The 17,028-nt window shown below is 36.9% G+C and overlaps 1 protein-coding gene across 9 annotated transcripts in view; it reads right to left on the reverse strand.

The window, feature by feature from the left end:
- Positions 1-17,028, reverse strand: part of LOC137236873 (uncharacterized) — a 318,688-nt gene that overhangs the window by 150,942 nt on the left and 150,718 nt on the right. For 5 of the 9 annotated variants that reach the window (XM_067759934.1, XM_067759936.1, XM_067759933.1 and 2 more), the window contains exon 2: positions 11,225-12,563. In XM_067759934.1, the coding sequence (XP_067616035.1) occupies positions 11,225-12,026 (802 nt within the window). In that variant the 5' untranslated portion in view covers positions 12,027-12,563. The remainder of the gene's footprint in view (positions 1-11,224; positions 12,564-17,028) is intronic. The other 4 variants (XM_067759935.1, XM_067759939.1, XM_067759940.1 and 1 more) reach the window with 2 other exon arrangements.

Here is a 17,028-nt window from a genome sequence, read left to right on the forward strand (position 1 = left end):
GTAAGAAGAGCCAAAAGGACTTTGAAAATCTTGATGATTCAATAACTGACGAACTAATTATGAGTATGGAATATCTCCTTTGCATGCTAGGACAAGATGTATGGAATTTGTTTTTAAGCTGGCTTATACACTACCATAACAAGGAGAAGTTTTCGACGACAATACAACATGTAAGGAGAAACAAAACAGGAGAGAAAAAATAATTCAGGGTGCATTCTATAAAGAGATTAGCCTTAGAGTTGACTGTCCAAAGTATCGATACGGAAATATAAATGATGGTAACTCCTCAAGAAGATTTTTTGAAAACGATGAAGTGACTGCTCGCATAACAGAAGTTGATAGAGATATTGTGAAAATATTGGGAGTAATTTTAAATATTTTAAACTACCATGAACTAGTTAATGGACCCAAATTTGGAGAATATGCATCTAAAACTACAGAGTTGCTGCATCAAAAGTATCCTGAGAAGAAACTTACACAAACGGTACATAAAATTTTAGCACACGGAAAAGATTTAATAGAATACCAGTGCTTACCATTAGGAGAATTGTCTAAAGAAGCTCAATAATCTAAGAACAAGGACTACAAAAGATATAGATGTATGGACACCTGCAAAGTATCACGAGCTAGACAAAATGAAGACCTTTTCAACATGTTAGCTATCTCTTCTGATCCAGTCATATCATCTATGAGGTATGTAAGAACACAAAAAGATCTTACAGATGCGTATAGCTCAGAAATTGTTGCTTTGTTAGATATATGTTCCAGAGACGATGACTATGTTAAGATAAAATAAGTTTCTCACTTCTTATCACAACAATGAAAAGAGATTAACTAATCAATTTTGTTACTTTATTGAAAAATAAGATATCTTTGTACAAGTTAATTTTTTATTTCAAATAAAAGAATTAATTAATTTAGTAATTTATAAATATATACTTTTCGTTATTGCATTTCTCTAAAGTTTATCAAAATTATTTTAAAGCTTAGGCATTTCGCCTTCAAACGAGTATTAAATGTTTATAGCAATCAATACGTCTATCGAGTTTGGTACAAATTGGTAAAGCGGTTACTAAGATCAAACTTTTTAGCATAAATGGGCAGTGCCACTCCCGTTTTCCAAAATTCGTTGGCTGTTTAATCTTTAGCTCAAATAAAATTTCATTGAACCACTTTCAATAACTTTTAGTTATTAATAAAATACATATTTGGCTTGTAAATTAAAAAAAAAAAACATGTAAATTTTACGATGAATTTTGAAGCACCTTGTTATTGTGGCACCAAAAACGGACATTTGAGTTTTATAAGAGTATTGCCATTTAAAAGAAACAAGACGTCTATCGATTTTGGTAGTTATTGTTACGTGACTACTTAGATGCAACTTTTTATCATAAGTGGGCAGTGCCACGCTATCTTATCAAAATCATTAGTTTATCTTATTTAATGCTTAAATACGTCATTATAAGACAAATCTCATTTCATTTTTTTATTTTTACTAAAAGCATTTTGTTTTTGCATTTTTCTAAAAGTTTTCGACTTTGACGAATGTTTTTGAAGCACCCTGTATCTGTGACACTCTGAGCTTTCACACAATAAAACACAAAATAATTAGCTTTCATTTGCATTTTAAATTTTTAAAATATCTTCATTGGTTCAAAAGTTATGATTTTTGCAAAGAAAAAACTTAAAAGGCGCCACTGTGCAACGTTGCGTAAAATCAAATTGACACTGGAGATTCAAGACCGATCCGGAAAGGTCCTCGTAGTGTTCCACTGGCCAAGCGGGAAGTAGGGAGTCAAATCATACAAGACATGAGCGATAGCGGCGTAATCGAACCATCAGCCCGTCCATGGAGTTCACCGGTAGTACTTGTCAAAAAGAAGGATGGAAATCGGAGGTTTTTCGTGGACGACCGGAAGTTGAACGACGTCACGAAGAAGGATAGCTACCCATTGCCAAGAATTGACGACACGTATTGGGAAAGAAATTTGATGAACATCTTAAGAACTTGGAAGAAGTTTTCCAGAGAATAGCTGGCGCTGGTCTGAAACTAAGTCCCAAAAAGCGTTCACTGTTTAAAAAGGAAGTAAGTTATTTGGGTCACAACGTAACGGCATAGAGCATCTGCACTGCGAATGAAAAGATAGAAGCTGTGAAGGATTGGCCAAGACCACAGATTCTACACGAATTAAGAAGTTTCCTTTGGCTGTGCACATATTACCGCCGATTTGTACCAAACTTTGCCAGCGTAGCCCGTAGCCTCCATAAGCTTATAAGGAAAAATAAAACTTTTTGAATAGAAGAAGGAGCAAGAAGTAGCTTTCCAAACCTTGAAAGAGCATTTGTGCACTGCCCCAATGTTGGCATATCTGATTCCAGGAGCAACGTTTATACTACAGATGCGGGTGGATATGCTATATGAGGCGTTTTATCACAACTGGCCGAGGGACAAAAGAAGGTAGTTGCATATTACAGCCGATCAATTAAAAAACCAGAGAGGAACTATTGCGTTACACGGAGAGAACTGTTGGCATTAGTAGAGTGCAGTAAACATTTTCACAAGTCCCGCTACCACCAGCGATTCCGCGTCAGGTCAGATCACGCACGTTGAAATGGCTCCTACAGTTCCGTAATCCAGAAGGTCAATTGGCACGGTGGATCGACGGACTACAAAGCTATGACTTTGCCATTGAGCATCGAAATGTCGCTGCAATGTCACAAAGACCATGTAGTTTGGAATGCAAAATGCAATTCAGCTGAGGTTAAAGAATACATTACTGATGTCCGGCTAATGACTATAACATGTACGGATGAATGGGACATGGAACAACTAAGGAAGTATCAGCTAGAAGATACAGATCACATGTTATGAAAGGGCTCGAACGAAACGAAATACCAAATAGAGAGGAGATGTCAGCAGAAAGTCCTATTGCGAAGTCATATTGGGCACAGTGGAACAGTTTGCAATTGATATAAGGTTACCTGCATCGAATTTGGGAGAGTGAGGATGGTCAATGTAAGAGGAAACTGATAGTTGTTCCAAGAAAAAGGATTCCTGACGTTACCAGTGACCTACATAACTTTCCAAGTGGAGGTCATCTTGCAATCACGAAGACGCTCGAGAAAATTGAGCAGATATTCCATTGGGTTGGTTGCCGTCAGTCGGTCACTGAGTGAATTGCCAACGGCGCGGTTTGCACACAGCGAAAGGGCCCAAAACACGAAGTCATGGCCAGACGAAGCAATATATTTCAGGTGCACCATTTGAAATGATCGCCATGGATGTCACAGGTTCATTTCCTACTAGGAACCGCGGAAACAAATACGTACTTGTGGTTATGGATTGTTTCAGCAAATGGCCAGAGGTATACCCAATTCATAATCAGGAAGCGGAAACTGTAGCAGAAGTGGTTACAAACGACTGGGTTGCAAGGTATGGTGTACCAATGGAGTTACATTCTGACCAAGGCAGGAATTTTGAATCAGCTGTGTTCCGAGAAATGTGTAAGACATTGGGCATTCGAAAAACACGAACAACTGCATTGCATCCTCAGTCGGATGGTATGGTGGAACGATTCAATAGAACTTTAGAGGAGCACTTAAGGAAAGTAGTGGACAAGTTCCGTAAAGAGTGCGATACACACATATCCTTATTCTTGATGGCTTATCGATCGGCAGTGCATGAGACAACGGGTCAAACTCCCGCAATGGTAATTTTTGGCAATGACCTTCGATTGCCAGCTGACTTGAAGCTTGGGATAAATACCGATGTTGAAAGAAATGCCAGGAAATCCACTGGTGTCTTGGAGGAAGAAATGTAAGAATTACAGGACCTTGTAAGATAACGTACCAGGATTATGAGTGACACGATGAAAACCAGATATGATAAAGCAATTAATTCGAAAATTATTTTTTGGGTATGCGTAGTGGAACTTTTTTTTCCTGAGCCCAAATCCTCTCGAAAAATCGATGGCGCGATAACGTTTAACTTTCGTTCATACAAATCGACCCACCCTAATGTATATAGCTAAATAACCAAGCGTATCTATACCATCTGCGGCCCGTGACAGATTCTTTTGATGGGCCCCTATCAATAAAAATCGTCACGTTGTACTCGGTTTAATTTTAACAAACTTCGAGATTTAAAGCGTACTCAATTACTCGTTGTATATGTCCCACTAATGGCCATAGGCCTCCTCTCCTAGGCAGGAGAGAATTTTCGAGATTTCTGTTCCGCAGAAGGGTCTATAACATCATCAAAGTTTAAAGATCGGGCTATAGAATTTTCAGTAGACAGAATCGCCAAGTTACATAACCTGTCTTGGCTCATAGAGTTTCTTAAGTAAGTTTTTATCAATTTTAATTTTGAAAATGATCGTTCAGCACTATCTGTAGTCACAGGAATTGTAAGAAATAAGAGTAATGCAGTGCATACTTCAGGAAAGTTTCTAGAAAAACTATTTTTTTATTATTAATAAATCAGCAAGGCATCTAATACACGAAGATTTTTCTATTTCGTCTCTGAAAGTGGGTAGATAACTGAGAATTTCCCTGGCAAATGTTTCCGATATGTCTTTATAAAATATATCTTTTTTAAATAGATCAGTGTCATTTAAAACTTTTGAAGTGGACGGCTGCAAAACACTGGAATTTGAAACAATTTCATTCATTGGAAACTATACTTACAACAAGTAATAATAAAACTAAAAGCTTTAAAATAATTAGGTAAGTCCTAGGTACTGATCATCACACTCCTTATAAATCTAGGGCGTTCATCAGACAATTAGATGAAATCCTTGGACGCGCAAATTTTTTATTGATAGTCATAATTAAGACCAACTGAACCTTAATCAGGTAATGCTACGCCTCACATTTTTAGAAATTTCACGCGCCCAACGTTTTTATTTAATTGTCTGATCAACGCCCAAAATTGATGAGTAGTGTGATGACTAGTACCTAGGACCTACCTAATTTTTTGTTCAAGTTTGCATGATGTAAACTGGAAGAGAAGTTAGGCCTAAATTCTCTTCTGGAAATGTAATCCAGGTTACTTATATACACATACACATTATGTACAGAAATAAACATTCGGTTTTTTTCAGCTAATTAATATGAGGGAATAAAAAAATGGTCGCTGAGGAATTTTTGAGAATTTTATTTGCTTTTTCAATTAAATTTTTGTATACCAATTTTTTAACTTTTTTTCTCAAGCTGAAACTAATTTTAAATTCTTCCTTATTTGTTCATTGAGGTATCATATATTTAAAATATGTATATTAGCACTGAAAAATAATAAAGGGGTCAATTCACGTTCTATGAAGTGATGGAGTGAAAAAAAAAATCATGCTCGCTGAGAAATTAATTTTTTCATTTTATCACATCACTTTTTCATATTAGGCTATTCGTGTTCTTTTCAATACTCGTTGTGAAAATATAATAACGAGCACTGTGATGAGTAAAAAAAATTATATTTTCCGTCAAAAAAAAAATTTATTAATGAAAGTAGTAAATATTTCCAACTTTTCAATAACAAAAGAAGAAAATGCCCAATATTCGCCTTTTGATTTCTTTGAATTCTCATCTCTCTCTCGCGGCTGCATCGCATTCCATCAGGATGTGTTCTGCAGTCTCATCTTCGCGATCACAGAATCGACAGAGGCTACTAAACGATATACCTAGTTTATCCATGTGGCTCTTTAGCCTGCAGTGACCTGTGAGTATGCCTGTTAAAATTCTAAGGCAGCTTTTTGGGAGCTTAATCATGGCTTTATATCGCTTATCCCCCTATCCTGGACTTTCGGGCCAGTGTTGTTCTCTGAGGCACGCTTCCTTTTGCCTGAACTCTTCCCTCATTGTGTGTGACCCTATCGGTATGATGGTCTCGGGTCCTATTGGCTTTTCCCCCGCCGCCAACCTGGTAATCTCGTTACCATCCACTCCTCTGTGTCCAGTTACCCAAGCTAATCGGATGGTGTTATTGGCCCAAGACTGCTTTACCTCTCTACGCACTCAAGGACTGTTGATCATTTAATCTCAACTGAATATATTGCCTTGAGCGCAACCTGACTGTCGCTGAGTATAGCGATTCCCTCGTTTGCATATCCCCGCTGTAAATTTATCTCTGCACACCGGCTCATGGCGAAAACTTCGGCTTATAAGATGCTCGGACATTTTTCGATTGGTAGAGATATTTTGGTTCGGGGGCTGAAAATCTCCGCTCCTATGCCCTCCGGTGTATTCGAGCCACCGGTGTACCATATTATAGTGTGTTCCAGGTGAAGCGCTTCAATTCTGGAGGTGTCCTATGTACACTTGCTCCCCAGCTCTATTTTGAAGCGTTTTCGAAAACTTAATTAGCTTCCTCGAGGCATCACTGGGAAGTTGGATGAGTGGAATCTGCTCCTTCTGCTTCTCCATGTTCCGTGACTGTATCACTTTGCCTCTTCCGCATCCCTCTTTAGTTATGTTTACTAAAGTACTCCTAGCTGACTGCTCAATTATTATGTGTAGAGGCGTTAACTTAAGCAGCACCTCTATTGCCGCCGCCGGGCATGTTCGCATGGCTCCCGTAATGCAGACACATGCCAATCGTTGAAGCTTCGTAAGTGAATTTTGTACGGTCACCATGGTTGTCCTTGATGCCCACGCAACTGCTTCAAACACTATGATAAGTCTCACTATAATAGTATATACACCTCCATCTTAGGATCTTTGGGCTACATCCCCGGGATCTTCCTACATACGTCTGCACACCAATGGCTGTCTTGTTAGGGTTGATACTTAGCTCCACTTCAGTACACCATTCATTCGTTACCCTCAATGCCCTTTGAATTATGTCGCAAAGGGTGCTTTCAAATCTGCCTCTTACAATTATAACAATATCATCCGCGTAACCCTAACATCGGATTCCGTTCTCTGAGAGCCTCTGTTGAAGTTCATCTGCTACCAGGCTCCACAGCAGGGGTGACAGGACGCCCCCTTGTGGATATCGCTTCGTTGTCTTGATCTCTACTGTACCGTCCCCACTTGAGGGTTCGGCACATACGGATTGGACGTTGTATCTCTCTTCTCTCGAGTGCCCGATTCACACTCTCGTGGGCCGTGTTGTCGAATGCCCCATCTATGTCCAAAAATGCGCATAGCGCAACCTCTCCGAATTCGAACGCAGTTTGGATTTCTGACAGCTGATACAATGTAGTTTCTGTCGACTTGGCTGTCCTTTATGCATGCTGACCTCGATGTAGTGGCATTCTATCGAGAGCCTTTGGTCTAATCTCGTGGTCTACAATCTTCTCCATTGCTTTCAGAGCAAAGGATGTCAGATGCTGTAGTGACCAGCCAACTTAAATTTAGCTCTTGACAAAAGGCCCCCACCAACCTTTCCCTCCATATTCGACCTATCCGTGAACAAGTAAACCAGTCCCCTTCCCGGGATGAGTCCTCTTACCCATTACTCTCCCGGGGAATGACTGGGGTGAAGGTTGCACGGGGAGCAGTTGTCGGCATCAAATAATCCGTCCTATCAGGGATTAAGTCGAAAGCTAGAGTGTCCGAAGTCAGAAAGCCCATAGCCTATATCAGTGGATATCCTAGTAAATAATAAACAACTCTTTAAAGAATTTTCGCAATTAGTACTTCTAATTTATTACTGGTTTTTTTTTGGGTTTGGCATCTCTTTAGCCTCATTCTTATGGCTCTTCCTCTTCTCCATCTTTTTATATCCCTCCCTTTCATTATCGTTCCCCTCGGTCTCCCCCTCTTCAGCCGCCTTTCCTTTCCTCTCCCTTCCTTTTCCCTCTTCCTTCCCCTTGTCCTTTTCCGTTCCATTTTTCTTCTCCTTTCCTTCCCCTTCTTTTCGTTTCCTTTTTCCTTCCCCGTTTCCTTCTCTCTTTCCATCCCCTTTTCCTTTTCGTTCTCCTTTTCTTCCCCTTCTCCTTTTCCTTTTCTTCTCCTTTACATATCCGTCCCCCTCTCCTTCTCTTCCATCTTTTTATCCCCCTCCTTCTCAGCCTCTCTCGTTCGCCCCCCTCCCCCTTGATCTCTTACTCTTCTCCATTTCCTTTTGCCTATACTTTTTATTTTCGTTTCCGTTCCCTTTTCCTTCTCCTATGCCTTCTTCCTCTCCCTATTCCTATGCTTTTTATACCCTTATCTGTATTCTTGTATCTATTCTTATTCGTCGGATGGGGACCATTCCCAAGAAGTGGGTTTACCTCAAGTGGTATGCATCACTACTATATATGGGGTATTCCATCCCATTTCGACCAATTTTGAACTCGACCCCTTTAGAATAGGCTGAAAGTTTTTCTTCTTTTTCTAGCTTACGAAAGACGTTTTTCAGAAGTTTTTCAAATTTTTTCATCCAACTCAAAAAAAGTTATGAATTAAAAAAAAACACCGTTTTTGTTTTCAAAATGCTATAACTTTTTCAAAAATTGACCGCTTGGGATCTTTTTTTTTTTAATTTGTTTTTAAATGTACTTTTCGGAAAAAATTCAAAAAAATTTTAAAAGTTTTTTTTTTGTAATTTTTCAGTTTTTCGAGATTTTTCGAATTTCGCCCTGTTTTTGCTCATACAAAACTTCAATCAATTCTGCAATCATCCCCACTAATCCCGGAGTGGGCCGAGAATTTTTTTTTTATTTAATTGAAAAAAAAAACTTTAAAATTTTTGAAAATTTTTTTCAAAATATTTAAAACTTATTTTGAGTTGGAAAACGGTGTTTTTTTCAAAATGGTATAACTTTTTCAAAAATTTTAAAGTTTTTTTTTCAATTAAATAAAAAAAAAAAAATTCTCGGCCCACTGCGGGATTAGTGGGGATGATTGCAGAATTGATTGAAGTTTTTTATGAGAAAAAAACAAACGGCGAAGTTCGAAAAAAACTTTAACAATTTTTTTGAATTTTTTCCGAAAAGTACATTTAAAAAAAATTTAAAAAAAAAAAGATCCCAAACGGTCAATTTTTGAAAAAGTAAAAGCATTTTGAAAAAAAAAAACGGTGTTTCTTTAAAAATTCATAACTTTTTTTGAGTTGGATGAAAAAATTTGAAAAACTTCTTAAAAACGTCTTTCGTAAGCTAGAAAAAGAAGAAAAACTTTCCGCCAATTCTAAAGGGGTCGGGTTCAAAATTGTTCGAAATGGGATGGAATAACCCATATATATTATACTAGCCTTTACCCGTGGCCTCATCCGCAAGGAGAAATAAAATATATGGACTATTCACGTTAAGCTGCTTATCAAGTTATTTGTTTTAAAAAAATTGTATGTCTAATATATTTAATTTTTGTAATAGACTAAAAAAATAACTAAATGAGCTGATAACCTGACAGGATCCCCAAATGATCGAAATTATCCAGAAAAAGCCACGAAATGACCCCGACGGTATCGCGGACGGATCCCGAAAACCATCCAGAAATGGAAGGGTCTCCAAATGGTCTCAGAATAGTCCCAAAAAAGTCCCGAAATGACAACGACGCGATTCTAGACTGATCCATAGAAACTCGTGGAACTGATCCCTGAAGGGTACACAAATGATCCCGTAATAGTCCCGAAAAAGTTCCGAAATGACCCTGACCGGATCCCGAGAATCATCAAAAAATGATGCCAGAAGAGTCCCAAAATAGTCCCGAAATGGCCCTGAACGGATCCCGAAAACCATCCAGAAATGATGCCAGAAGGGTCCCCAAATGATCCCGAATTAGCTCAAAAATGTTCAGAAATGACCCTGAGGGAATCCCGGACGGATCCTGAAAACTATCAAGATATGATGCCTGAAGGATACCGAGAATGTCCCGAAATAACCCCGACGTGATCCCAGATGGATCCCGAAAACTATCGAGAAATGATGCCTGAAGGATGCCGAGAATGTCACGAAATAACCCCAACGGGATCCCAGATTGATCCCGAAAACCATCCAAAAATAATCCCGGAGGGATCCCCAAATAACCCTGACATAGTCCCGAAAAGGTCTCAAAATAACCCCGACGGGATTCCGGACATATCCGGAAAACCATCCAGACGGGATAAAAAGTATACTATGTCCGTCTCCTGGTTCTAAGCTACCTCTCGCACAAATTTTCAGCCATATCTGTTCATCCGTTCTTGAGTTATAGTGTAACTAACACCACTTTCTTTTATATATGAGCCGTTTATTTTGAAAGTGGCATAAGTCATTTCCAACTCATGGTCTGAAATGCATTATTATTTTCGAACGAATGCATATATAGATGGTTCTACAATTATTAAATAATAATAAGAATTGCATCTTTTGGATATTGGACTCTAACAAACTGGAGGCGAGGAGAGATACAAACAAATTATCACTGAACCTAAACGACATGAAATGACTTATGCCACTTTCAAAATAAACGGCTCATATATAGATTTTTCACGGGCAAACTCAACTGTGAAAAAATATTCGTGAAATGAAAAAAATTTGACAATAAATATTACTTTTTTTCTCAACCTGAATCGCATATCAGATGAAGTGGTGAAAAATGCTTTCACTTCACAACTTCATAGAACGTGAATTGACCCCAAGGAGGGCAGTTCGCACATCGGCGAAAATTAACGATTTTCCATGGAACGCTCGTACTACTTTGTCGTTGTAATTCTAAGCCACATTTTTATTCGCCACATCTGAGCAAAATACGTTTAAGCACTAGATGTTGTTGCTACCAATGTGCCAAATATGAAATAAACACTCAGAAAAAATTTCTCAGAAGTTAAACATTGGAGGAATTTTTTGCAATAGGCTAAGAAATTTTTCCTCAATTTATTATATGAATTTTTGTATTTATGAATAAAATTTCGATACATATAAGACAATTTTTAGAAAAATATTATTGTTTTGAGAAAAAATTCCTATGGCAAAAAATCATGGGTGGCTATCCCTCAGTTTCCCCACCCCCATGAATCCGAAACTGGTCCTGCCACATTAACGCGGTAATTGGTATTTTTATTAACATCAGTCTGTAAAATAGATTTTTTAGATTGAGGGTTTATCCTTAAATTATGAAATTATAGGGAATTTTAATTAATTTGCATACAAATGTATTTGTAGATAAACATACCGCACCGTGTCAATTCAATAAACTTAGGCAACAAACTTTGGAACCTCTTGATTATTCCTGAAATATTTCTGTGTAATACTCCCTTGCCTGTTCCTCCCTTGCCTATCAAACATACAAACAATAATACTCAATATTTTATCATACTTACAATTTTTAACGGATGTGTATCCTTCCAATGCACTGCTATTGCTCCCACCACCATTTATGCTGTTGTCACTTGCTCCAATAAATGCATGAGCATTAGAGTGCTTTCCGACACTACTTAGGGTAGTAGTACTTCCAGCTCGAGAACGCCATCCAGTTTGACTTTGGGATACAGAAATATGTCGGTGATTACCACTTGTATGAGTGATATCGTTTAAATCTCCATTTGATTTGTTACCAATAGCACTTTTTAGAGTACCAAACGAGCAACTTTCCGGACCTCCATCAGTATTTCCCGTTTCTAGTTGGCGGGCGTAGGAATTATCCGCATATGCATGAAAACAACATCTGACTAGAGCATTTGCGGCAGCTTCACGTTTACAAATGAATACATGGCATTCTAGCACTTTTATTCCACTAATACGTCGAAGAATAGCTGCAAATATCGGTGGATGTTGGGCACGGGGCATTCTCGCAAATGGTGAGTCTAATGGCAGAAATTTAGGTTCTGGCTTTGGTCCTTGTTCCGGAATCAAAACTTGACGAACAGCAGCGCAATAATGTAGAGATTCAATTGGAAAAAATCGTGTAATTTGTTTCAAGTTTTCATCAACATTCTCTAGTAAAATACCATTCGACCAAACACTTAACCAAGAATCGATTCCTTTGGCGCAAACAGCTCCTTCCGAAGGATAAAGACTTCGTAAAGGTTCTTGAATACCTTGTAGACCATCTTTGCTTTGTCGGGGCACCGCACTACCCAAATAGAGTACTCTACATCGGCAAATAGGCGTAGAATCATTCATATTTTCGTAGTCAATAATTAATTTTTTTTTAATAATTAATTCATTTAATTATAGTTAAAATATGTACTCATACATTTTACATAAGTATATTGTACACAGTTTCAGCAAAACATGTTTACACTCACACCAGCCTATACATACATATGTATATAGTTATATGAATAATAGACACGAGGCGAAATAAGTAAACCGAAGTTTTTTGTCTTAGGTATGTATTTGCATATATCGACATGCATACGCACGTTAACAAAGCAGATTTTCTGGTTTTGTGTGGTTTCTAAGTATGTCTTACCCCCACTTTCACTTCACTTTAGTTTGATCACGTTTTTTTTTATTGTAATTTTATTTATATGATGTATTTTTAATTTTATTTGAACAACTTTTAAATTATGCACATATATTGTTTACGCACAGGTATTTACAATTGTCAACTCCAAGACATTATTTTTCTATTTCGATTCCGTATTTCTATCATCGGATTAGATCCATAGAATTGATGTTCTATACCGAAGCAAGTCTGTCGTGGAGCCGGAAGAGCTGAATCGAGTAGAGACTTATAATTAAAAGCCCATTTTGACTCACCATTTCTCTGCTCAATTTTAGCTCCGTCACATAAGCAGTTTTTAAAATAGATGAATTTAACACAAGCTTATGCATTATGTGTTGCTTGCACGTATTTTTATGGAGAACGACAGATCGAGCGAAACTGGCGCCTTCTGATATGAAAAAGCAGCCAACTCTCAAATTTTGTTGCAAGCAAAGCATAAGCAGAAGAATTTGACATTTGCTTTGGCTAACGGTGCTGGCCAAATTTGCAAGTGAAATTACTTATCCCACTCGTTGGTAACTTTTCTAAAATTTTTCGCAACTAAAACTGCAATATAACAAATGTATACGACAAAAAGTATGTTATCAAGCATTTTTGTTGTATAGGGAGAATGTTGCCTTGCGAAATTTTTTTTGTGAATGGGCAAGGCGAAATAAACTTCAATTGCCAAGTCTAGAGTTCCTTCATATATATAAACGCAAATGTGGTCCATTTTGTATGGAAAACTCGGAGCATGTCTCACCCTAAAAACTCCTTACTTTTGTTCAGTCTGTCACCAGTCTGGCCTTAGGAATGGGTCCAGTTCAATATTTTCGGTTCAGTCTGGGCGGAGTCTGAGCGAAGGAATGAGACCAGTTCTATATTTATCTTGACCTGAAATTTTTATCACCTCTCAAGATCATACCACAATTTCGTTGCCTACATTTAGGCGCACACGTTCTTAAGCTTGGAGATTTTTGCATTTGTATGGTTTGTGTTCTGGCTGATCTATAAGAAAAAGCAGTGCTTTTTGTTCCTGTTCTGACCGATCTATAAGAAAAAGCTTAGATCTTTTTGCATTTAGCAGAGCTTACCGTTCAGAAGAGCATCGAGCTCAGATTTTAAAAGGGGCCCTACATTCTTAAAAGGCCGCACATTTTTAAATGTCCCCTCATAATTCTAAAGAGGCCTAGACTCCATCAGAGCGTTTTTAAAGAGTCCCATAAATTTCTAAAGAGCCGCTTGCCTTTGTCTTGTATACATACTGACGCATATGTATGTACGTGATAGAATTTTGTGAACCCAGCAAGAAATCGAGCGACTGCTCCCCAATCCCCCCACCCCTCTTTTTTCTGGTCTACAAAATGTAGCAGTTGGACACCTATAGTACCGCCCAATCCCAATCCCCAACCCCACCCACAACCCCATTTTTTTCTCGTCTACAAAAAGGAGCCGATGGGCACTTGTAGTACCGCCCCCTTTTTTCTCGTCTGCAAAACGGGCATGTCGGACACCTGCAGGGCAGATTGAACACTTTGTTTGACATTTTATTAGATTGTAAGTTTGTGTGTACATGCTGTCCCATATATATGCATGTGAGAATTTCATAATTAACTAAAGGTCATCTTATGTCCATGAGAATTTCATAAAACCGCAAATAAAAATGAAGACTAAACATTTTGTTTATCTTCTTATTAGTTTGTAAATTTGTGTGCCTACATTTAGGCGCATACGTTCTGGCTGAGCTATAAGAAAAAGCTTCGAATTATTTGTTTCGTGTTCTGACTGCAAGGAAAAAGGAGCTTAGCAGTTCATCAGTGAGGAGAGTATCGAGCTCAGATTTCAAATGAGGGCCCCAAATGTTTAAAGGGCTCAAATTTTTAAATGACCTCTCATATTTCTAAAGTATATAAGTGTGGGGGAATGATAAAAATTCTTTTTTATACCCAACTATGCTTCACCTGTCTTTGCTCAACGTGAAAAAAGCTTACCACTATAAAGATATTTCTTTAATAATTTTCATAATGCTTGCGACAGTAGATTTTCAAGGCTTTAAAGCATACGATAATAGATTTATTATAAAGAAATAGCTGTGGTCCTCAACAATGAAGAATTCCACTGTTTCCACACAAAAGCTTCATTTAAATTTTCAGATCTGAGTAAGGATAATCAACGCCAAGCTTATTGGTTAATGTTACACCACCATAATTTGTTATGGTCCTATGGAAGCGATAGTTTTAAATCTGTAAAAAATATTTGTTGTCAACATTGAAGAACATAAAAGTTTATTTTAAGGGGCGACAAAAAAGTGTGTGGATATCAGAGTTCCTCCAAATGCGGGTGTTTAACATTGAAGAGGAGAGTACAGGATGCGTTGTCAATATCATTTTCATACTGATTGTAATGTGAAAATCAACCAACGACAAATTCGTTGTGCTTTAAAATCAGCATATATTTTGTTCAAATACATATCGGATAGTAATTTAAATTTGTAATGAAATAAAATAGAATTATAGATCTTAACTTTAGTGTTTTTTTATTTTTAAAGGGTGAGAATAAGAAGAAGAAAGATAAGTATATAAATACAATGTTTTCCAATATCAACCTCATTTTGAATTGACGTGAACAAAGGGATAAATCACAATGAATTTTAAATTGTATATCTCATTATTATTATTATTATTTGTGTTCAAAACTATCTACGGAGCACCATTTTGGGAAAATCTAGATAGTAAGGCGCTTGCCATAAACCAAAACTCGAAAAGTATTCAATTTAATTCAACATTACCGAATAGTAATGATATTTTATCAATCAATATTTCATTATTATTACTAAAAGAATGTGAGCCTCTTTTAACGAATGACGAAGAAGAAATTGAAGTGTTGTCAACGACGCCATTATTTTCATCATCCCCAACAATCACACCATCGTCTACAGTTGACTTTTCAACGGAAGGGAAGCCTATGAGAACTTTTACTATAGATGAAGCTATAGAGGCATTTCGTAGAGAGCTCATTGAAAAGGAATCTGATATTGGAGGAATTATTGAGGCAAAACAAGCATTTTATCGACATTTTAAATTGGAATATGATAATTTTGATCTACTAATTCGTTGTACTGATGATAGTAGATACGTGGAAAAAACGTTGAGCATCAAGTGCTTTGAATATCGTAAAATTGAAACTGAAAGAATTCTTAGTAATGGTAATATTGAAAAGATTTTAGCCCAGGATACTTCATTTAAAGGACCACATATAGAAATAATTGATGTGAAAAACTATAGATAAACATATAATATGAACATTGTATAATTTGACTCACACGAGCATAGATAAAAATAAAAGCCCGATATGAAATTAGCTAATTTAATAAAATTTTTACTTATATACCACTTTTGTTTAAGTTATGGAACAAGTTATCCCTATAATCAATTTATGAATCAAAACCAAAATATAAACAGCTTTAGAAATTTTGAAAATAGAAAACAGACTAGTTTTGAATACAATATTTCAAACACTTCATTACGTTTAAAAATAAATGTAACAATTCAATTGTTAGATCAGAGTTTTCCTGAGCTCAACCCATCATTATTAAAAACAACATCAACAACAACAACAATGCAGAGACCTGGGAGATCTTTTAGACCAAATAACCGCGATCAAAGGAGTGAGTCACATGGTGTGAAAAAAAGTGAATACACCATTCTAGAGGCTATTGACAATTTAGAGAATACTAGTTGAAAAGGAAAAGAGAATAGGAGACATTCTTGATAGCCCAGAGGTTTTTTATAGACATTTCAATTTAGTTTACGATAATTGTGAAATACGAATTAAATGCTCTTATTACAGCAATTATATACAACGTACTTTAAATATCTATTGCCTTGAATTTCCGGAAGACAATACGGAGACATTGCATAAACAAGAAGCATTATATGAGCACACTTCGTACGATATAAATCCAACAATAATTCATGTTGATCGTTATTATCAAACATTGCATATGAAGGTTCAGTAATCACAAACATGTCATCGTCGTCGTCGTTAACAGCAGTAGACATATTTAATTTTCTGAAACAATTTGAACATATTTTACCCGAAGAGCAGAGGAAAAGACTTTTCCAAATTCATTCAAAAATTGAGTATAGACATAAATTAAGTAAAATAAAGAATAATTTCGGTGAACACTATGAAAACTGTGTTTGATTGAATTCTAATAGCACAGATGGCCCAGACACCTGCAATTGCTCACACCTAGAGCGTTTGGATGAGGAAACCTACAAAATTATGAACACTTACACAAAAATTTGTAATAAACTTCCTTATAAATATTGTAAATAACTGTCTCCTGTAAATGCTTACTTTTTTCAAATAAAAAAAAAAACAATTTTTATTTTAAATCTAAAAATTTTTTATTAAAGAGAGTGTCATGGCATCCTCCATAAATCGAATTTCGCCCTCTGCTATGGACCATAAAGCATCCATCTTTTTCGCAAAGTGACATTGAGGCAGAAAATTTTCCCGCCTCAGTGTCACTTAAATCAATGTTTGTTACAACCATTGATATATTGTGAAAATTGTTGTACTTTCAAATACTCCTGCATCCCTTCAACAATTTCGCCAAGCAGCTCTTGACGCTGCTGATCGTCCTCCAAAATTCAGCGCCATAGCGCAAAATCATCACGAGGGAGATTA

This window comes from Eurosta solidaginis, chromosome 1, assembly GCF_040869045.1.
Source record: "Eurosta solidaginis isolate ZX-2024a chromosome 1, ASM4086904v1, whole genome shotgun sequence".
In the NCBI taxonomy this organism is placed as follows: Eukaryota; Metazoa; Arthropoda; class Insecta; order Diptera; family Tephritidae; genus Eurosta; species Eurosta solidaginis.